At 34.6% G+C, this 23,815-nt stretch overlaps 1 protein-coding gene and 1 pseudogene across 3 annotated transcripts in view; both read right to left on the minus strand.

The window, feature by feature from the left end:
• Window positions 1–17,769, minus strand: part of CDH12 (cadherin 12) — a gene marked incomplete at both ends in the record, with an annotated part of 300,498 nt that extends 282,729 nt beyond the window's left edge. For both annotated transcript variants that reach the window (XM_081301963.1, XM_081301962.1), the window contains one exon: window positions 17,539–17,769. In XM_081301963.1, the coding sequence (XP_081158089.1) occupies window positions 17,539–17,769 (231 nt within the window). The remainder of the gene's footprint in view (window positions 1–17,538) is intronic.
• Window positions 17,770–20,535: 2,766 nt separating this feature from the next.
• On the minus strand, window positions 20,536–20,909 carry LOC308657629 (ubiquitin-conjugating enzyme E2 D3-like; annotated as a pseudogene). The gene has a single exon. The product of its transcript is annotated as a ubiquitin-conjugating enzyme E2 D3-like (transcript).
• Between the last annotated feature and the right edge of the window lie 2,906 nt (window positions 20,910–23,815).

Consider the following 23,815-nt stretch of genomic DNA (forward strand, 5'->3'; position numbering starts at 1 on the left):
AGGACACTTGAATTTTCAGCAAAGTTCTCAGGCAAGTGAGGCAGGAGTCAAGGGGATGCATAAGTTTTGAGAAAAATCAAGCAATATAAAAGTTTCCTTTCTCTGTATTTCAAAAATAGCATTTGAGCTTTCCATTTTCTTCAACTCAGGGAACTCTAACACCTGAATGGTAGTGGCGTAAAACAGTAGAGAGAGTCTGATGATTAAGTTGTTTTTTCACTACGTTTTTTTTTTTTACTGCATTTTAAATGAACAAGATTAATTATGATATTAACAGCTCACACTTGGGCTAGGGTTATAGCTAGTGATATAGTGCTTGCCTAGCATGTTTAAGGCACTAGGTTCAATCCTCAGCATAAAATAAAAATAAATAATTAAAATAAAGGTATTGTGTCCATCAACAACTAAAAATATTTTATAAAAAGTTCACATTTTTGGAGTAAATTGCATAAAGAAGCTATTTTATGAACTTCTGAAAAAGCAACATGACAAAGATAGATTAATAAACTAAATATTGTACTATGAAAACTGTATTTTTAAAGTTAGTATAATTTCTAATATAATTTCCATTTTTGTTGAGTCCAAAGTTTCTAAATATGGGTCCTTTCTAATATGAAGTGTTGAATCAGAAAAAACACCGAATAGACAAATTATTTTTGCAGTGCAATTATTCCATTATAGTATACTACCATACTTCTTCTGTTTGAGCTATTTTTTAACCAATGTAAAACCAATATATACTTATTATTATACACCAAGTGAAATTCTATCACTATCTTGAACTTGCCTTCCTGAACATATGAAAAAAAATATACACACACACACACACACATACACACACCTTTGGAATATTTGTTTATAGTAAATTCACTGCATTTTCCCCTAGACATCGCATTTATTAGTGGCCTTTTTCCATCACACAAACCCTAGCAATACACACAACAATGAATCAATCCAATTATTTGCTCCTTTTCCCTATTTTCTTGGGATTTTTGCTGGAAAACAATCATACATTTCTTATTGGTTCCACCATCTTAAAATCTTTTATAAAGTTGCTTCCTTTAAGTTTGAGAATAAACCAGAATTTTTTTTCTTGTACTAGACCACTTAGTTATATCTTCATTAGCATTTCATTGAATCTATTATTACTGAAAGGCAAGTGACTCACCTGAGATGGAGATTCAACCACGAGATTTTATTGGGGTTTATTTGGGGTTGCCCAAAGGGGAAGAAAAGGAGAGGCAGAGAGAAAGAGAGAGCAGAGGAAGAGAGCAGAGAGAAAGAGAAAGAGTAGAGAGAGGAGAGAAAGAAGAGAAAGAGACAGAAGGCAGAGAGAAGAGAGCGTGTGCTTATAAGTTTTGGCTTAAGAGGGTTGCCTAGGAGGATGTGGCAGGTGATGACTGGCAGGATGACTCAGGAACAGTGAGCAGACACTGTGTTCTGCAGGGATTAGTTGAGAAAACCTTTGAATTTGGCGCTCTTCTTTGGCTTGGTGCCCTTTGGAGAGGAGGGGGTGGGATAAGGGATTCCATGATGTTCTCTGAGAAGGGGGAGTGTCCCACACACCCAACAATTACTGTAATGGTAACTTACTGTAATGGTTAACTGTAACTTCCTCAAATATTGTTCCAGATATTTTATATTAGTGTTTCATTGTTATTGTTGAGATTGACATTTAAATTCATAGACTTTGAGTAAAGTAAATTATCTTTCCTAATTAATGTTGATGGACCTCATCTAAGCAGGAAAGTATTATGCTAGAAGAATTTCTTTGTTTCTATATTTTTATCTTGTGTGTGCGCGCGCACACACACACACACACACACACACACCCTACTTCCTGTTCATTCTGTTCATCTATAGTACCCTAACAAATGCAGATTTTGTTACATGGTTCTAAAAGAAACATACATTTAATTTTGACAATCTGAATTGATTCTGGAGTTTCTGGAATAAGCTTTCTAGTTTGCTTATATTTAAAGAAAACAGTGATCCTGTGTGTGTAGTAAATATTGCTAAGATAGTCCTGGGATAATGTGATAATGTCACTGTTGGATACTCCTAATCAAACCCTTATAAGGTACAAGGATCTAGGTCACCATATGTAAGATACTATAAATACTTTTGTTAAATTAATTATTATTACTAAAATTGTCTGTTTGCTTTAATGTCACTGAAAAAGGTAGGAAAGTAAAGGATGTGCTAAAAGATTTAATCCCAGGTGTCTTCTATTGTCTGCAAAATATTGTTATTTCCTCAACCACAGAACTGTTTTTTATTGAAAAACAACCTGGACTTCCATCCTGAGTGGTTGGGTTACAATTCAAATTCAATTTCCAACCTCATAGTGTTGGCCATCAAAGTGGATGCAATGGTTGTGAAGGAGTGGGGTATAGTATGTTGGACTAGGTGTGTGCAGGAAGACCCTGATGTACCTAGAGACATCAAGCCCCTAAATTCTGATGAGTTGTCTTTATCAGTAGAATCAGCCTATCCACCTCAACTGAGTAAATTAAACTCCATTTTCCAAAAAAAAGTGTTATGGCCTTCCTTGAGGCCATGGCCTTGAGAGACCACTGAGGGTCCTTGGGACTCACTTTCACTGCCACTCTTTATTTTTGGTTCTATAACTAGAGTCAAGGCCCCCAAATTCCCTAAATATGAAGTATAGGATGGGACCATAAGATCTAAGAGCGCTAAAAGCAAAGAAACTACTCAATTTTTCTAATTCTTATAGCCAGAAATTTGGGGAATAAATGTGGAAATAGATAGTAAGGTTGTGGGATAATATGAAAAGAACATAAAGTTGGATTGAGCTGAATTTATGGACAAGAGCTCACTAAGAAAAATTCTGAATTTAGTGTTGCAGTTAGGGGAGTAGAAAGGATTTTTATATTTTGTTTCTTTGGTTGGCTGAAACATAAAGTAAAATATTCCCCATAGTAAATAAATTTCAATGAGTAAATGCCTTGGTTTCCTGTGTTGTACAGGTTCAGAGATTTACAGAGATTAAAATCTTAGATTAATTTTTCGTTAAGACCTACTCACTCATCCTGGGAGATCCAGACGACACACATTTGCTACCATTGTGAGAAATAAGTTTGTGAAGGGAGTGCCTGCATCCCAGTGATCAATATTTTCTGTAGAATGAAACTTGCAATAATGTACCTGCTGCCATAAACTAGGAAACGTGAATGCAAGAAGAATAACCAGATCTTTGAATGATGGGGGCCAAGTGACAGCACTCATTGTCCAAAAAGCAAATAGTACCTAGGTACTTATAAAGGACAGGAGTCAAAAGAGCCATCAGATTGGTATGAATCATGACATATTTAGGCATTGGTAGGAAGATCATCCTTTTCCTATAAATGAAATAGATAGGAAGCCTATTAACTTATTCTTTTATCTCTATAATCAGAAAAGTTTAGGTCAAGTGAGTAGAAAACCTAAACCAAATCACATAGTAATCACTGCCCCTCTCTAAATTCTCTACCTAAAGTAAGTTTAGAGATGCAGAACCTCTTGAATAAAGACATGGCAGGATCCCTTCAGGAAGGATCATACACATCCAAAAAGTTCATTCTGCTAATCTTTCTCCCATCTTTCTCCAAAGGGATGAAATCTTTCACCAGATTGACTGCACATTGGGGAGAAGGCAATAATAAAACCTTTTGGTGATTGCTATACACTAGCTCTGAACTAACACTAATTTCAGAAGACCTAAAATGTCACTAATTAGTATAGGGGCTATGATTTTAAGGGGAAAAAATGGGTCTTGACTCAAGTCTATTTCACAGTGATATCAGTGGATTCCAAAACCATCTTGTGGTTATTTCCCCAAGTGAAGAATGTATAACAGAAATAGATATATTCAATATCTGGCTTAATTCTCAAATGGTTTCTGTGAACTCTAGAATAAAAGCTATTATGGCAGAAAAAGCCAAGTGAAAGCCAACAGAATAGCTTCTACCTAGAAAAAAACATTAAACCAAAAATAATACTGAACTCCTTGAGGAATGGCAGAGATTAGCAGCACCACCAAGGACTTGACACATCCAGTGGTAGCAATTCTCACCACATTCCCATGAAATTCTCCTTTTTGGCCTGTGAAGAAGACAGATGGGTCTTGGAGAATGACAATGGATTATCATAAACTCTAACAGGTGGTGACTCCAATTGTAGCTGCTGTACCAGATGTGGTTTCATTGCTTGAACAAATTAGTGTATCCCCTGGTACCTGGTATGAAGCTATTTATATAGCAAATTCATTTTCTTCTCTATCTGAGAGTAAATAACTCCATTAAGCCATTTGCTTCTGGCTGTCAGGGCCAGCAATACAAGTTCTCTTTTATCCTTCAGGATATATCAACTCTCCATTCCTATATAATAATTAAGTTCACAAGAAACTTGACTATCGTTTTTTTCTAGGTATAACATTGGCCTATTACACTGATAAAATTTTATTGTTTAGATCTAATGAGCTATAAGTAGCAACTGCTTCAGACTTATCGACAAAATATTTACTTATCAATGGGGTACATTATATACAAGAAAAAAACAAAAACACTAACAAAAACTCAAGGGCTTTAAATTGAAGTGAAGTTCCTAATAGCCTAATCATGTGAGGCATGTTGAAAGTCCTGCTAATATGAAAGACAAATTCTTATGTGTGGTCTCTCCTACAACCATCAAGGAGGCCCAACTCCTAGTGGGCCTATTTGGATATTGGAAGAAACATAGTCCTCATTTTTGGTTACTTTGGCCCATTTACCATTACCCCAAAAGCTGCTCATTTAGAGTGAGATCCAGAACAAATGAAGGCTCTGCAATGTGTCCAGGCTGCCATATGATTTCATTATACCACTTGAGCCATATTATTCAGCAGATGCAATGGTGGTAGAATTATCAGTGGCAGATAGGGATGCTGGCTGTCAATTCCCTGTTGGTGAACTGAAGCACAAAACCTTAATAATTTGGAACAAAACCCTACCTCCCTCTGTGAATACCTACTCTCTTGTTGAAAAACAGACTATGACTTGCGACTGAGCCTTAGTAAGGCTAAATACATAGCCACGTGACACTAAGTTATCATGCGTCCTATGCAATCGTGAACATTGCACTATTTGACTCAGAAGTCCATTCAATTGTTAGGTACAATACTTCTGTTTAATCAAATGACAGTGGTATGTAGAGATTAGGCTTAAGCAGCAGTAAAGACACAAATAAGTTACATGAAGATGTGTCTAAAATGCTCAGGGGTTCCACTCTTGGTAAATTATCATCTTTCTCCCAGACTATACCCATGACTTCATGGGGTGTTTCCTAAGGTCAGTTGGAAGAAGAAGTAAAGACTTGGGCCTGGTTTACAGATGGTTACCCATAATACACAGATGTCCCTGATATTGAACAGCTATAGTGTTATGTCTTTCTAGAGCACCACTGAAGGAGAGAGGTGAAGTTCAATCCTTCCAGGCACCAGACTTACAGGACAGAATCAGGTGTTTAATTTTGCTTAAAATTAGGAATTGCTGGACATGAAATAATTTATTGATTTGTTGACCATAGTCAATGGTCAGGTATGTGATTAGAAAAGGGATGTGATTATGAAATTGATCACAATCATATTTAGGGAAGAGTTTATGGCTAGATGTTTCTGTACAAAGGAAAAAATGAAGCTGGGTGAGGTATCACTCACCTGGGTCCCAGAGGCTTGGGAGTGTGAGACAGGAGAACAGTGAGTTCAAAGCCAGCCTCAGCAAAAAAAAGCAACGCACTAAGCTATTCAGTGAGACCCTGTCTCTAAAAAAAATACAAAATAAGACTGAGGATGTGACTCAGTGGTTGAGTGCTTCTGGGTTTATTCTTGGGTATTCCCAACCCTACCCCCCCCAAAAAAAAAAAGAGAAAAAAGAAAAAAAAATGAAGATATTTGTGTTGTGTGTAAATGTTCACAGAATGGGTTACATCAGCAAAGAAATATTGTAATAATCAATAGGATGATCAATTCTGTGGATACCAGTAAGCCTCTTTCTCCAGCCATTCCTGTTACATCCCTATGGTCTCATAAAAAAAGTGGTAATGGCAGAAGTGATGGTGGTTCTGCATGGAATAACAATGTGGATGTTTACCCACGAAGGCTGAACTGGATACAGGCACTTGTTGAGGGCCCAATCTGACCCTAACAGAGATTAACAGTGAATGAACCCTTTACTGAATTGATTAGCTAGCTACCATGTAGCAAGTTGGTTACACTTGACCACTACCATCTTGGAAGAGTCAACTTTTGTTCTTATTGAATAGACACTTACAGTGGGTATAGATTTTTCCTTCCCATCATTTAATGTTTCTGCTCAAACTACCATCTGTGGACTTGTGGAATACCTTATCCTTCATAAAGGTTTTCCATTTGTGTTGATTCTGACCATGGAAAACAATTCATAGTAAATAAAGTTTAGTAATAGGCACAAGCTCATGAAATTCACTGATTTATCATGTTCTTAACCAGCCTGATACAGCTGTTTATCATGTCAACTAGGCAGCAATACTTTGTAGTTTAGGCATGGTTCTCCAGGAGGCTGTATGTGCTCTGTGTCAGCTACAATGCACATTGCTATTATTATTCCCACAGCAATCAGTACTGAGCCAGGATTCACCGCTTTTGAATTACAGGTTGAAAATGGAAGTGGCACCACTATTGTGCACCATACTTTGACCCATTGGCAAAATATTGTTTCCTAACCCTCTAACCTCTGCTCTGCTGGCTTAAGGATCTTAATTTCAAAGGGAAGAATGCCTGCACCAGTGCAAAACATGATTTCATTGAACCACAAATTAAGGCTGGCCCCAGCCTTTTAGGGGATCTTCATGCCTCTGAAACAAAATGCAAGAGAATTACTGTGGTAGCTGGGGTGATCAATCTGAACTACTAAGGGGTAACAGGACTATTACTCTACAATGGAAGAAAGTATATGTAGAATATAGGGGATCCATTAGAGCATCTCTTATTTTACCTTGCTTCTCTTGCACCTTAGAGAAAATCATTTTGGTAAAGATCACTTCTGGCTCACTAATCACAAGATAAAATGAACTTGTTTCAGTAACTATTTTGTTTGACCTGTGGAGCTTGTCATTTTTTTTTTTGTTATTCCTAAAAAGGTTTTCTTGTTTTGTCTTCCATGATACTATCTTATCCTTTTCTTTTACTTCCTACTAATGACAGCAAAACCTTTACCTGATTTACAATTAAAATTTAGGATTATCTTGCCTCTGTATTTTTTCCTAGAGCATATTACATACTTGTGTGGTTTTTTTCCACTCATATGTACACAAGATATTTTTAATGAATTCTAGATTAATGAATTCAAGTATCTCTAATAGACTTTACCTGGTTATTTTCAAGTAATTAAAAAATAAAATGTCTAACACTAATTTTTTTTCATATTCTCATCCCAAATCTTTACAAGATACTAATAAAAAATAAGCCAAACATCTGTGTCATGTTTTTACTTCTCTTTTATAGTCTATATGCAATTATCCACTAATTTCTGAAGATTTTGCCTCTAACAGTGTTCCTCTAATCTGCCTCATCCTTTATATGTCCATGGTGAATAGAAGTTGACATTTTTAAATTTTCTCCCATTTGGCATTTGTTTTTTAAGGATTGGCTAGCTTCACTTAGCATAATCTGCTCTAATGCCATCCATTTCCCTCCAAATTCTATGATTTTGTCATTTCTTAATGCAGAGTAATACTCCATTGTGTATAGATGCCACATTTTTTTAATCCATTCATCTATTGAAGGGCTTCTAGGTTGGTTCCACAATCTTGCTATCGTGAATTGTGCTGCTATGAACATCCATGTAGCAGTGTCCCTGTAGCATGCTCTTGTTAGGTCTTTAGGGAATAGACCGAGAAGGGGAATAGCTGGGTCAAATGGTGGTTCCATTCCCAGCTTTCCAAGAAATCTCCACACTGCTTTCCAAATTGGCTGCACCATTTTGCAGTCCCACCAACAATGAACAAGTGTACCCTTTTCCCCGCATCCTCGCCAGCACTTGTTGTTGTTGGACTTCTTAATGGCTGCCAATCTTACTGGAGTGAGATGGTATCTTAGGGTGGTTTTGATTTGCATTTCTCTGACTGCTAGCAATGTTGAGCATTTTTTCATGTACTTGTTGATTGATTGTATGTCCTCCTCTGAGAAGTGTCTGTTCAGGTCCTTGGCCCATTTGTTGATTGGGTTATTTGTTATCTTATTATCTAATTTTTTGAGTTCTTTGTATACTCTGGATATTAGGGCTCTATCTGAAGTGTGTGGGGTAAAGATTTGTTCCCAGGATGTAGGCTCCCTGTTTATCTCTCTTATTGTTTCTTTTGTTGAGAGAAAACTTTTTAGTTTGAGTAAGTCCCATTTGTTGATTCTGGTTGTTAACTCTTGCGCTATGGGTGTCCTATTGAGGAATTTGGAGCCTGACCCCACAGTATGTAGATCATAGCCAACTTTCTCTTCTATCAGACGCTGTGTCTCTGATTTAATATCGAGCTCCTTAATCCATTTTGAGTTAACTTTTGTGCATGGCGAGAGAAAGGGATTCAGTTTCATTTTGATGCAAATTGATTTCCAGTTTTCCTAGCACCATTTGTTGAAGATGCTATCCTTCCTCCATTGCATGCTTTTAGCCCCTTTATCAAATATAAGATAGTTGTAGTTTTGTGGATTGGTTACTGTGTCTTCTATTCTGTACCATTGGTCCACTCGCCTGTTTTGGTACCAGTACCATGCTGTTTTTGCGACTATTGCTCTGTAGTATAGTTTGAAGTCTGGTATCGCTATACTGCCTGATTCACACTTCCTGCTTAGCATTGTTTTTGCTATTCTGGGTCTTTTATTATTCCATATGAATTTCCTGATTGTTTTATCTATTTCTACAAGAAATGCTGTTGGGATTCTGATTGGGATAGCATTGAACTTATAGAGAACTTTTGGTAATATCGCCATTTTGATGATGTTAGTTCTGCCTATCCAATGTCTTCTTTGATATAAGGGGAGTAACCAAGGACAGGGTAGAGACGAAGAGCTGGAGAAGAAGATTAACATTAAACAGGGATGATAGGCGGGAGGGAAAGGGAGAGTTAAGGGAAATTGCATGGAATTGGAAGGTGAGCCTCAGGGTTATACACAATTACATATAAGAGGAAAGGAGGAATAGGATAAAAATTATATAAGTGGAAGAAACGATTTATAGTAGAGGGGGTGGAGAGAGAGAAGGGGAGGGGAGGGGAGGGGAGGGGGGATAGTGGAGAATGGGATAGACAGCAGAATACATCAGTCACTAGAAAGGCAATTTATAAATCAATGGAAATGTAACTGATGTGACACAGCAATCTGTATACGGGGTAAAAATGGGAGTTCATAACCCACTTGAATCAATCTGTGAAATATGGTATATTAAGAACTATGTAATGTTTTGAACAACCAACAATAAAATATTATAAAAAAAAAAAGATTTTGCAGAAAATGTAATAATGGGGTATTTACAGATATATAGGCAGTATTAAGAGAACCAGCATTGACTAGTGAAGCATTCAGAAGTTAAATTTGTAGGTATTTTGAAAACCAATTGTTTCACATTGCCATTAACATTGCTGAGTAAATTATATTAAAAGTAAAGGTGAGTGGGGCATGGTGGCACATGCCTATAATCCCATAGGCTCGAGAGGCTGAGGCAGGAGGACTGTGAGTTTGAAGCCAGCCTAAAGCAACTTAGTGAGGCCCTAAGCAACTTTGTGAAACCCTGTCTTTAAATAATAGTATATAAAAAAGGGTTGGTTGTGTAGCTCAGTAGTTAAGTGCCCCTGGACTCAATCCCAGGTATCAAAAACTAAAATAATAAATTAAAAAAGTAAAGGTGATAGGTACTCAAAACATATTGCCTCCTATTTATCTTACTATATTTTATTATTATATGTACTCTTGAGGCTATTTCAATCTCTCATGTTCACATATTGGAGATATTGTATAATTGTGAGCTAATGTGCATTTTTTCTGAGCTGTGCATTCAGCAACATCATGCTGATAGACTAAAACTGCATATGGTTGGAATGTTTACATCATGGAAATCAGCAAACATTAAAAATTAGGAATTAATTCATTGTCTTCTTCATGATCTAGCTATATAAATGTGATAAAGGGAATGTAAATAAATGCAAATTAATTTAAAGTTTTATCATTTTTTGCTATTATTATGAAAAGCCCCAAAATTTGAGAAATATTCTTCCAGTATTCAAAAAGTATGATTTAACATAACTTATAAACAAGGGAAGTTCTGATACATGTCTATGATTTACTTGTTACTCTCTAATGTTAAAAAAAATTAGTCAATTCATGTTAGAACTATTCTTATTGATCAATGATGTGACTTCTTTGCTAAATCAGATGATAAATAACCATTTATCTATAGTCTGATTTTGCCAAATCACAGTTGTTAGGGATTTAAACAGACACTAGAAACAGAGACTGGAATGCTGCAGCTACAAAACAAGAAATCCAAGGATTGCTGGCAGCCTGCAGAAGTTAGGAAGAAGCAAGGAAGGATTCTTCTCTGGAACCTTTTGTAGGGAACATGGTCTTGCTGACACCTTGATTTTGGCCTAGTCTACAGAACTATGAGAGATTTCTATTGTTTTTAACTCATGCTATTTGTGTGAATTTCCTACTGCAGCCCTAGGAAACTAATATAGAGGCTAAATTTGATTTTGGACATGTTGTGTTTATAGTATTTATAGACTATTCAGATAAAAGTGACCATATAAGTTAGATATACATGTCTAGAGTATAGAGGGACCCCAGTTAGAAACAAAGGTTTTGAGACTTTTATCAGTGTATAAATGCTGCTTAAAACCATGGTGATGGATGAAATGTCTCATGAGGAGTATGTACAGCAATATGAAAGGAGAACCAGGACATTGCGTGGAAATAGAGGAGAAGTCAGCAAAGGAATGAAAGGAAATGGAATGAGTAGTGGAATAAAAACTAAGGAAGAACAGTTTCAGGAGGAAGGATATAGAATTATTACATACTGCAGTGAGGTAATCTAAGTTGAGGACTGAAGAATAGTCCTTGCATTTTCTTCAGTAAAGAAGTAAACCTGGGCTGGGGTTGTGGCTCAGCGGTAGAGTGCTCACCTAGCATGTGTGAGGCCCTGGGATGGATCCTCAGCACCACATAAAAACAAATAAACAAAATAAAGGTATGGTGTCCAACTACAACTAAAAAATAAATCTTTAAAAGAAGTAAACCTTCCTGAGGAGGCCCAACCTTTGAATAAGCTCCCATAAGAAGAGTTTTCTCTGTTTGAATTCTTAAATTTCACTCTCAAGAATCTAGAGGAAATTGTAACTGTAAAGAACTAGCCCAAACTTCTAGAGATATGTCCTTAAAGTGTATTGGTATATAAATATGTAAATGTGTTTAACCTTATGTATTCAATGCAGATTTTGTTAAGGACCTCAAATAAGTTGTTTTTGTTTGTTCTTAAAGTTGAATTCTTTTCTATTCTGATTTTTTCAATTAAAACATATTTGCTTTATTTGATTAAACTTTACATTTTCCTAAAAAAAAAAAAATTTTCTCCCAACTCTTAGATCTTCAACTCTAATATCACATTTTCTCCATTACTTCCTATACAAGCTCACTGTGCCCTTTTCCTTCCTTCCTACAAATGTCCCCTATCTCCATCTCAGTTTCTCTGTCTTTGATGCATCTTTTATTTATTAATTTATTTTAATGTTTATTGGTGCATTATCATCATATACGATAGTAGAATTCTTTTTTTTATGCCATATATGTACACATGTATAACAATATGATAATCACATTCCTCGTATTTTCCCTTTCTCTCCTCACCTCCCACCTCCTCCAATTGCTTTACTCTACTAATCTCTCTTCTGTTATTATTATTTTAATCAGTGTATTATATATATATGTATATATAATATTCATAATGGTATAATCATACATGGACATAGAATAATTTATAGATTTTCTTCCTAAGTAATTACCCATAATCTCCCACCATTCTCCACTTTGTTTACCCTTCTCTATTAGTCTATTAGTCTACCGTGTACTTTTGTGAGATTCCCTTTGTATTCCTCTTTTCTCTCTCTCTAGCTTCCACATAAAAGAAAAAAAAATATTTGAGCCTTGACTTTATGAGTCTGGAATATGTCACTTGGTATGGTGTTCTCTAGTTCTATCCATTTATCACCATGTTATAATTTATTTATCTCATTATTCATGGCTGAGTAAAACTCCTTTTTGCATATATACCACATTTTTTTATTCATTCATCCATTGACAGACATCTAGGCTTGTTCCTTAACTTTGCTATTGTGAATTGTTTTGCTATAAACTTTGGAATTCTTGTTTTCACTATAGTATGTTGATTTTAGTTCTTTTGGATAAATACCAAGCAGTGGGATTGCCATACCATATGGCAGGTCAATTCCTAATCTTTGGAGAAATCGCCATACTATTTTGCAAAATAACTTGAAGTCCCACGAAATACGTAGAAGTACAACATTTTTCTCACATCCTCCCCAGAAAATCTTATTATCTGCATAATACCTATCAAAATACCAGTGACATTCTTCAAAAAAATAGGGACAAAAAAAAAAGCAGGCCAAAAATTCTTATGAAAGAATAAAGGACTGAGAATATCCAAAGCAATACAGAGCAAGAGTGCTGCTGGTGGCATCACATTACCCAATCTCAATAAATACTACAGAACTATAGTAACAAAACCAGTGTGGTCTTGACACTAAAACAGACATGAAGACCAATAGGATAGAATAAAAGTCACAAAGACAACCCCACATAGATACCGTCATCTGACACTTGGCAAAGTTTCTAAAAACATGCACTGGGAAAAAAAAATATAGCCTTTTAAGAAATGGTGCTGGAAAATGTTCCTTTGTATGAAGAAGAAGGAAATTACATTTCTTTCGATCAACCTGAAAAAAAAAAGCAATTCAAAGTGGATCAGAGACCTAGGAATTAGACCAAAACCACTGCGACTATGAGAAGAAATCATAGGATCAACACTGCAACATATTGGCAGAGGCACAAATTACCTTATTAAGACTACTAAGGCTCAAGAAATAAACTTAAGGATCAATAAGTGGGATGATGTCAAATTAAAAAGCTTCTGAACAGCAACAAAGTAAATTTAGAATGTGAAGAAAAAGGCTACAGATAGGAAGAAAATCTTTGCTAGCTACTCTTCTGACAGAGGATTTATATCCAGAGTTTATGAAAAACATAAAAACAAATAACTCAATCAATAAAAGGACAAATGATCTAAGCAGACACTTCCCTAAAGAAAGAATACAAATGGTCAACAAATACACATGAAAAATATTCATCATCCTTAGCAATCAGGAAAATTCAAATCAAAACTACTCTGAAACTTTATCTCAGGGTTTTTAAAAACTTTACTCCATACAACCTCTTCTGGAAATGTCAGTCAAATCATTTTTCCAGACTCATCTCAGGTGCTTCCTCATCTGTGAAAACTTTCTTGAGGTCCTACATTTCTTGATACAGTTACAGAGCATCCAGTGTCCCTCCAGTCCCACAATTTGTCTCCACTATAGTGCTTTTGGCATAGTACTGAAGTTATTCACCTTTGGGAGCTATAGAGAATTATATACCCTGATATTGTCTGGTGCAATGGAGCAAAATAGAGACTACCTAGCCTTAAATTTTAACTTCAGAATTTACTGGGTGTTGGACAATGGGTAGATTACTTAGCTTTCTGCACCTCAGTTTTCTCATATGTATTTTTCCTTATAATGCTGTTATGAAAAGATACATAAATTTACGTTCCTAAAGCAATTAGATGGTGCCCAAAGGAATCACTCAGTGAAGTTTACCTATTATATTTTAATGTAGGGGACTTCATATTTACTTTTAACCTCACCAGGCTTAATATGTATCAGGGTTTAATGCATGCTGAATCAAAATATATTCAATAAATAGAGGCCACTGAAACTAGGGACTGTATTTTCATTTTTATATTTTTGTCGTTTTAAACAATTTAAATTTAAGTGTTGCTTCTAACTATAATTCATCTGTAATGACAACTTGGCTTTCAGAATTACACTTAGAGGAAACAAGGGTCACTATTGTCTTGATATATTGCCTTGAGGCTCTGACAAAACTTGGAAATACACAGACATAGGCATGCAATTGTCTGCACTGGAGTAAGCAACCAAATTATCATTAATTTGTGTATGTATACATGCATGTGCATAATTATGTGGATATTTGTGATGCAGGCTTTTTTCTTTGTCTTTAGTTTTAGCAACTAGAAATACCTAATATGTGATTTTTTAAAAGTAAATTAATTTCTGTCTCACTTGACTACATAGAAACTCACACCCAGGTTATTTTAGTAAATACAAAACATGTATTTTGAGAAATAATTGGGTTCAATTTAACATACTGTTATGATTTTTTGTATAAAAAGTAAAGCAGCATTCATTCATACAAAAGGATATCAATGTTAACATCTGCTTCTTTAATACAATTGTTAACAAGGCTAATGGCCACTGAGCCACACACTGTTCTTTCTACGAATTTCTACATCGGATCATTCTTTCATATTTTGATACTTGGAAATAAATTTTCTCTAAATGAATGGAGTCTCCAATAGTAGGGACTAAGCCTTCTTTTAAAAAGAAAAAGAAAGTTAAATTGGAGGCACAATGATAGTAGTCAGTAGACCATTGTGGTGGGCAATTTTGCATTTGCCTTTTTCCTTAGCCCTGAATTCTATATAGTTGGTAATAATCTGCCCTTCTGTGTGCTATCTCAAAGCCTTTATAGAATGAGCAGAAATATAAATACATTTGTATATTGTTTACATACATATATAAAATATGTTGAATTGGCCTCCATGCTATCATATTTTATTCCCAAAATTAGAAGTATCAACAGAGTTAATTAAACTTTAATTAGTTTCCTTGAGGAAAGAACATGTTGGCAACTGACATTTCATTTACATTAGAAGTGTATTTTTGCTGAAAAAAGGGGGTTTTTATTACACATTACCAATGTACAGCCATATACCTGTAGAAATAACACTCTATAAATGTCATAATAGGTTAGATGTTGAATCTACTCATTTTAATACAATCTACAAATGTTGACTTGTCTTCTAAGTGAACCAAATAAATTTCACACCATAAAATTATAATGTTGGAATTCCAGAATACCAAATAAGAACTTGGGCAGTTAACCTAACGTTTCCATTACAACTTAAGATCATTGGTAGGTAAAAAACTATTCTACCTTGAAAAAAAAAGTGTCATTAATTTGTTAACAAAATGTTGACTTTATTATCTCTAATTCTTGTGACTAAAGTCTGTGAGTCTGATCGAATTAAAAATAGAGAGTACCTTCTCTACAGGCATTTTCCAGGAATTTCAATGTGATATATACCATCTATCATAAGCAGAGCTTAGAAAAATGGTTTGGAGCTCTGCCTTGCATTCATTTGTATTGGGTTTCAAACCTCCATCTTTATATTTAGTTAAATAAAAAAGAAGCAAGTGCACCAAAACTACATGAAATTATCTAAACATGTCTTAATGGTTTTTACATCATATGGGTCTATTGCAGAATTGTATAAGCAGAAGTTTTCAGCAATTACCTCAGAGACATCAGAACTTTGTAGTACCTTCGCCAAACTACCTAAGACCCTTCTTTTGCCTATGGTCCTAGTGGGTAGCTGTTATATTAGAAGGACATCTTTAAATTGGAACTCTTTGGGCCTCACTGTTTTTCTAACCATTTGGACTCACTATGATCTTCTGCTTAACCCACGGTTTCAAATCCAGGGATTGTATTTAGAAGGTCATCCCAGGGCTACAAACCCAGACTCAGAATTCTAGTAGGCAGCTGTCAAGGAGATAGCTGAACAATGCCATGTTATCTACTGTTACTATTGTTCTTTTGTAAGATTATTTGAAACTGAATACCCAGAATGGATCTTACATGGCAAGCCAAGGGACTCAACTTTTATATATAGACAAATGTCCAGTAAAAAAAACAAAAGCAAACCAAATTATTTTGGGACCCATACAACTGTGTGGTAATCCTGAGTATATGTTCATTTTCAGCAGTTTCTACTGGAACTTATTTTTCACTCTGTTACTCAGTAAAATTTAAATACATTTCCAAAGAGCAAATTTTAAGCAAAATAATACAAAGAATGTAGAGCATGAACAGATATGCTACTTTTACCCAAATTTTGGAATCACAAGTCCAATCATGCTTCTCTATAGCTTAAATTTTCAGAAAACTCACAGGATTTAATGTTCAAGAGACATGACCTTCTAAACCATGTCCAAATAGCCTTCCTACCATTGTTTTCCATTTCTGTCTTTGCATTTATTTTGCTTATTTTGCTCTCTCCTCAAGAGAGTTAATCTGATTTCATTAAAGTTCATAACAAAATCATTTAGAAAATTTAAAAGAAATTTCACAAAATCAAAATAAAATAAAATATTCATTTTTCTGGAAAAATGTCTTTTTAAAAAAAATATTTTAGTTGTAGTTGGACACAATACCTTTATTTTATTTATTTATTATTATGTGGTGCTGAAGATGGAACTCAGAGTCTCACACAGGCTAGGTGAGTGCTCTACCACTCAGCCACAACCCCAGCACTGGAAAAATGACTTTTTGATAATGTGGATAAATTTTATCTATCTTAGACATAAGGAAAATTTTTAATAAAAGGAAAACAATTATCAAAACAAGCATGCTGAAACTATTACCATTGACTATTTTTTAAAAATCTCTAAGCTTGTAATATGGTTTTAAAATTGTATGCTACTTTCAGTATCAAATGGTGTACATTTCTGATCCAGTATTTATGCCTTTGACCATAAGTAACTTTAAAATAACTTGCAAAACATAACAAAGATAAATTGTTTATAAATATAAGTAGGTCAAAACAGACAGGTTTTTAGAACTACAATCCTGATGGTGTTTCAAGCTTTAAATAAAAAGGGAAGGAATTAATCCTGCTCATTCAAAAACTTCAATATCAATTTAAGATATTATGCCTGGAGATTTTTCTTTTTGTCTCTGACTTGACCAGTGAACAATTTCAGACTGGCTGCAAACCATATGTGCTAAGGCTTTTTATGACATCTACATATTTTAACTTCGTTTCTTCTACAAAGAATGACAAAAATGGAAGCAAAATAAATAAACATGGAATGTATTCCAAATACACACACACACATTTATTATTTTCATTAAAATAATCAGGGGGAATTAGAATAAAGAGGGGTTAAATGATATTCCAAAGCTTACCCAGGCCATGAGTCAGGAAGAGAAATCTTGGATTGTAAGTCCAGTGGTCTAGTCACTGGTTTGTTCACTTCCTGTGCAAAACATCCATACACAATACACATTTCATATTCCCCCTTCCTATCAAGTGGTTGTCAAAAGAAACACGCCATTACCTTTCCCACATATTGAGGTTCGGAGCCCATGTATTCCTCCAGCACAAAAAATTGATTCCATACCCAACCACGTTTAACTCGTTGGAAATGTGGTCGTTGCCCTGGCAGATGGATAACATTTTCTCTTGGTTCTGTGCCTAAAGTCTGTTGAGGCTGTGGTTGAAGTGGTGTTAGGAGACCTCCATCAAACAGGATCCAGAGAAGCAGGGATAAACAGTTCCTTGTAAGCATTGGCAAAGGCTTTCCTATAGCAGAGTACTAAAAACTCCAGTGCTTAATATAGAATTCTGGAATCCAGGATTGAGGTGCCTGTGGTCTTCACCACTTGGATTTCTGTTTTATTGCAGAAATGATAATCCAGGCATTAATCCTTTTGAAGCTTCTGCTTTATTATATTCCATCTAAGGGGACCTATGAAATAGAGCAACAAAGATACATTAAATTAATAAGACTTCATAATGATATCATCAAAATTGTCATTGTATCTACCAACATTTAAAGAAACAAAAAGGAAAAACTTTGAAGTACTATCTTGGGAAATATTCAGGGCTATTCAAACTGTTATAAGTAGAATAAATTATATAAAATTTTTCCAGACTTGAAAAGTTATCAATTAAAATAAAACAAGATGAATTACTTCAAACAATAATATATTTAAATTTAATTATCATTTAAAGGAAAGAACACAGATAACTGTTTAAAAGTGAACATTAAGAGTATGATTTTGCAACTTCAGCACTACTGACATTTGGGGGTGGATCATCCTTTGTTTCTTGGAGCCCCTTTATACAATTTAAAGGTTTTAGAAGCACCTCTTTATCTACTCTAAAGATGACTGTATAACTTATCTCATCCCCAGTTATGACAACCAAAAATATCTGCAAAGTTTGAAAAACTTTTCCTGCAGAAGAAAAATAGGTCAAGATGGAGAAGCAAAGATTTGAAGAAGGAAAAACAAACAAACGAAAACCCCAAAACTATTAAAGTATAAAGATTCCTAAAGTAAGAGAACTGAAAGAAAATAATTACAAATGTAAAATAAATAAAAAAATCTCACTAAACTATAAATGATTGATAAATTCATATTGTTATAAGAATTTTTAAACTTTAAGTAGAAAATGTGCTTCACCAGATTCACTGTACTAGAAACATTGAATGTTTGGGAATAATTTTGTAGATAGTGTTCAGTGTAGAGCAAATGTGAATCCCTATGGCCAGGGGCAGGGGATATCCATTCTGGATTTAGGTATAATGAGATTTGAACTTTCCTTTATAATAAGCGGGTTTTTTTTGTTTTGTTTTGTTTTTTTTTTTACTTTTGCCTAATGTTCAGTGACTAAAGACATTATGTGTTAGTTTAAAGAAAATAGACAGGGACTTTAGATAGTCCCTCTAAAATCATAAACAGAAAACAACCAGCCAAATAAATAATTATTAGCAAATTATGCCAATAATATGAAAAAGGCAACCCAAATATCCTGACAACTTAACTTAGGTGAATAAAATCCTTCTCTAGGTGACAATTTCATTGAGAGCTACAATAGGACCATTCCTGTGTTTTATGAGCAGGTATGTGGAAAATGGTGTTGTACCAGGGAGGATTTATAGCATTAGGGGCACAAGGCCCAGAGCCTATGAGGGTTTCAAGAGCCAAAAATGTTACAGGCCAGAAAATATACATAATACTTTCAAAAGAAGAGAACTGAAACCAAAGTCAATAATGGATTGATTAAACATCTATAAAACATGGAAATTTTTGTCAACCAATCAGTTTTAATTAAGGCCAATACATACTCAGTCATGTATCATAATTAAAATGTATAAATAATTCTTCACAAATATTATAATTTAAACATTTGATATTGGAGCAATTCACTACACTTGAGATAAGATGTGCAGTGTTCAGTATCCAAAAGTTATGCTCTGGAAGTATTCTATAAGGACATTCCTAAAATAAAAAGCACAAAGAGGCATGGCATTTTATGTATTACCCAAAGGAGTATGACTGTCAAAAACATAAATATTATATATTTTATTACATTTGTAATTGTGGTGAAATGATGTTTCTATAATATTAATTACACCTATATTGTCCATTATGGGAACCACCATTTACACGTGGCTATTTAGTAAAAAATTGGTGACAAGGGAATGTACTCTACTTTTTAAAATGTACTCAATTTTTAAATTATACACTGAATTTCAGAAACTTAGGATGAAAAATAATGTACAATATCTCACTATTAAGTTGTATATTTATTACTTGTTAATACAACATTTTAGATCAGAATAAATAAATATATAGTAAAATTAATTTCACCTATCTATGTTTACTTTATTTCCTGTAAGAAATAAAAAATTAAACTTACATAGGCAACTCAATTATGCCTTACATTATTTTCTGTTGGAAGGCACTAGTTCGCATATTACAGTTTACAATCACAAACTTTGACTGAATATTATTCTTAACATTCAAAGGCAAATACCTAAAATGAAATATGTCTGTAGGAACAATGCATTAGGAGACTAGAGAAAAGATGAGTCTATTTTGAATGAGCATAGTAGGCATATTTTCCTTATCTGTTTTTAAGTTTAAATTGCTAATGTTAACTTGTAAAATGTATTATTGACTTTAACTTTTCATTTATTCTGTTTCTTCCCATACTCAACTCAATCCTAGTCCTATCACATACAGGTTAGATGGGGAGATAAACATGAAGAGGAATTCCAGAACTCTAACTTCTCCTTCTACCATAAGTAATTGGTTTGTGCTTCTGCCTTCTTACTTCCGCGAAATCTTTCTCCTCCACTTTTTTTGAGATGTGAGGTTCTGAAATTCAGAGTTTAGAAAGCATTCACATCTAAGTTCAATACTCAAAACAAATGTTTTCTGTTGTATATTTCCAATACATTTAAAACTTGGATCACTTGTTTTTTGAACAATAATTTAAAGTTTAGTCCAGCTATAATGCAGGTTATACTGACTTTAAGGTAGCATCACATGACATACTTTTGAGTCCATTTCCAAGATATTCTGTTGTACTTATGTCTGTTTTATGGATCTGTGCAATGTCTGGCACTAAAGGTTCATCTGGATTTGGATCACATAGCAATGAAAAAATGGATAAAAGAACTTTAGAAATAGTTAAAGCAAGAGACCACTGTGATCCTAGAATATCAAGACAAATGCTGCCATTACTGTTAATATTTGGATATTAAATTCTTGTTGTAAATGCAACCATAGGTGGTTTGAAGAGGTAGTCTATAGGAAAATGAATTGTCAAAAAGAATACACCACGTTTATATGGGCTGTCATAAAGTACCCTAATTGTATCTTGCCAATGAATTAGAACATTTTTTAAGCTGAACATTGGGTTATATTCATCCTTATTATCATTAAGGGTTAAAAGTGTTTAAAAGCTGAGTTTTCATCCCCTATGGAATAATAAATAAGAATTTCTAATCTACCTATGCTCTCCTTCTCTATAGTACTAGAACATGGTTCTGTGATATGAAATAATTACTTCACAAATAATCAGTAAGTAGTAAACAGTGTAAATATAACATGAAAAACTTGTTATTTCATAAGTCAGTTTTCCATCAAATTTAAAACTTGCATGACCAAAAATGGCAACTAAATGCAAAATATATGAATAAGGCTGAAGTTAACTGGAGCCACAGAAATAATCACTGTGGAACATAATGCTCATTTCCCTCCAGCCCACATTCTGTTCGTTCTTTTGACTCTCATTCAACACATATTCTATAATAACATGCTTTTTTTCTTTCACATTTTTGTGCATGTCCCCCTTTCTCTTTTCTTAAGTAGTCTTATATCCATGTTATTAAATATTTATCTTTTCTTCTTCACTAGTATATTTCCACTTGTTCCATTTCTATGACCAAATACTTGGTACTAATAAAAATGTAAGTATTAGGTATTACATTATGTCTTTTAATTACAAAAAAATGTTCACAAAATTTTAACTTAGACCTACATTGTCCAATATGGTAGCCCCCAGTTACACATGATGATTTAGAGGGGTGTTTAAGTAATTTATTTTTGCTAATATCCTCATTAAAATGATGATTGTGAGTGATGATTTTGTGGGTTTTAGGAAGCATATATTTCCATGAATTCTGACAATTTAATATAAATTTTGTAGGATGCAAAATTAATTATAAAATTTCATATCACATCCTAGTACATGTGATATTTCAGAATTTATTAGGACTGCATAAGGTACCTCTGTATGCTTGACCTTTGGCAATTTCCCCCTCTCTTGAGTTCAAAATCTTCAGTTTATATTAATAATAATAGTAATAATCTTTATTAGAGGTATATTCTTGCACTCTTTCTGAGTGGAATGATGGGTAAAGAGAGGCTGGGAAGTAGTGGAGGTGTTTCTTTTGTCATCTGTTCTCTCTCCAGTGTTCATAGTATTCCCTGTTATATGGTAGGTACTAAATCCTTGTCCACCTTGTTTCAGTGGATTATTCGCAGGATGACAGTAGTTAATTTTATTAAACACTTACTTGTTCCACATAGCACTGAATATTCTGTATCTGTACAACAGCTCTTTGAAGTAGATGGAATTGTAGTACACATTGTACAGAAGAAATGGAAAAACCTAGAAGTTAGAAGACTTTAGCATAGTCCACAAATTAGTACATAGCAGGTAGGTTTGAATATGGGAAGTCTGACCCAGAGCTCATACTCCTGGTTGATATGGTATGCCACCCCTCCATTAATGAATGCATAAATAGATAAAAATGTCAAGGGATTCAAATATTCACTTGACGGCCTGAGATCCAATATTTTTTTTCTAAAGAGAAGTAGGCAACAAAACCTCGGAAATGGAAATAAGGAAAACCACTCCATTCACAATATCCTCAAAGAAAATAAGATACTTGGGAATCAACCTAACAAAAGAGGTGAAAGATTTATACAATGAAAACTACAGAACCATAAAGAGAGAGATAGAAGAAGATCTCAGAAGATGGAAAAATGTACCCTGTTCATGGATAGGCAGAACTAACATCGTCAAAATGGCGATATTACCCAAACTTCTCTACAGGTTTAATGCGATGCCAATCAAAATCCCAATGGCATTTCTTGTAGAAATAGACAAAGCAATCATGAAATTCATATGGAAAAACAAAAGACCCAGAATAGCAAAAGCAATTCTAAGCAGGAAGTGTGAATCTGGAGGCATAGCGATACCAGAGGTCAAACTGTACTACAAAGCAATAGTAACAAAAACAGCATGGTACTGGTACCAAAACAGGTGGGTAGACCAATGGTACAGAATAGAAGACACAGAGACTAATCCACAAAGTTACAACTATCTTATATTTGATAAAGGGGCTAAAAGCATGCAATGGAGGAAGGATAGCATTTTCAACAAATGGTGCTGGGAAAATTGGAAATCCATATGCAACAAAATGAAATTGAATCCCTTTCTCTCGCCATCCACAAAAATTAACTCAAAATGGATCAGGGAGCTAGGTATCAAATCAGAGACACTGCGTCTGATAGAAGAAAAAGTTGGCTACGATCTACAAATTGTGGGGTCAGGCTCCAAATTCCTCAATGGGACACCCATAGCCCAAGAGTTAACAACAAGAATAAACAAATGGGACTTAATTAAACTAAAAAGTTTTTTCTCAGCAAGAGAAACAATAAAAGAGGTAAATAGAGAGCCTACATCCTGGGAACAAATCTTTACCCCCGACACCTCCGATAGAGCCCTAATATCCAGAATGTACAAAGAACTCAAAAAATTAAACAATAAGATAACAAATAACCCAATTAACAAATGGGCCAAGGACCTCAACAGACACTTCTCAGAGGAGGACATACAATCAATCAACAAGTACATGAAAAAATGCTCACCATCTCTAGCAATCAGAGAAATGCAAATCAAAACCACCCTAAGATACCATCTCACTCCAGTAAGATTGGCAGCCACTATGAAGTCAAACAACAACAAGTGTTGGCGGGGATGTGGGGAAAAGGGTACACTTGTACACTGCTGGTGGGACTGCAAAATGGTGAGGCCAATTTGGAAAGCAGTATGGAGATTCCTGGGAAAGCTGGGAATGGAACCACCATTTGACCCAGCTATCGCACTTCTCGGACTATTCCCTGAGGACCTTAAAAGAGCGCACTATAGGGATACGGCCACATCAATGATTATAGCGGCACAATTCACAATAGCTAGACTGTGGAACCAACCTAGATGCCCTTCAATTGATGAATGGATAAAAAAAATGT

Source organism: Spermophilus citellus, assembly GCF_964194105.1.
Source record: "Spermophilus citellus genome assembly, chromosome: 1".
In the NCBI taxonomy this organism is placed as follows: domain Eukaryota; kingdom Metazoa; phylum Chordata; class Mammalia; order Rodentia; family Sciuridae; genus Spermophilus; species Spermophilus citellus.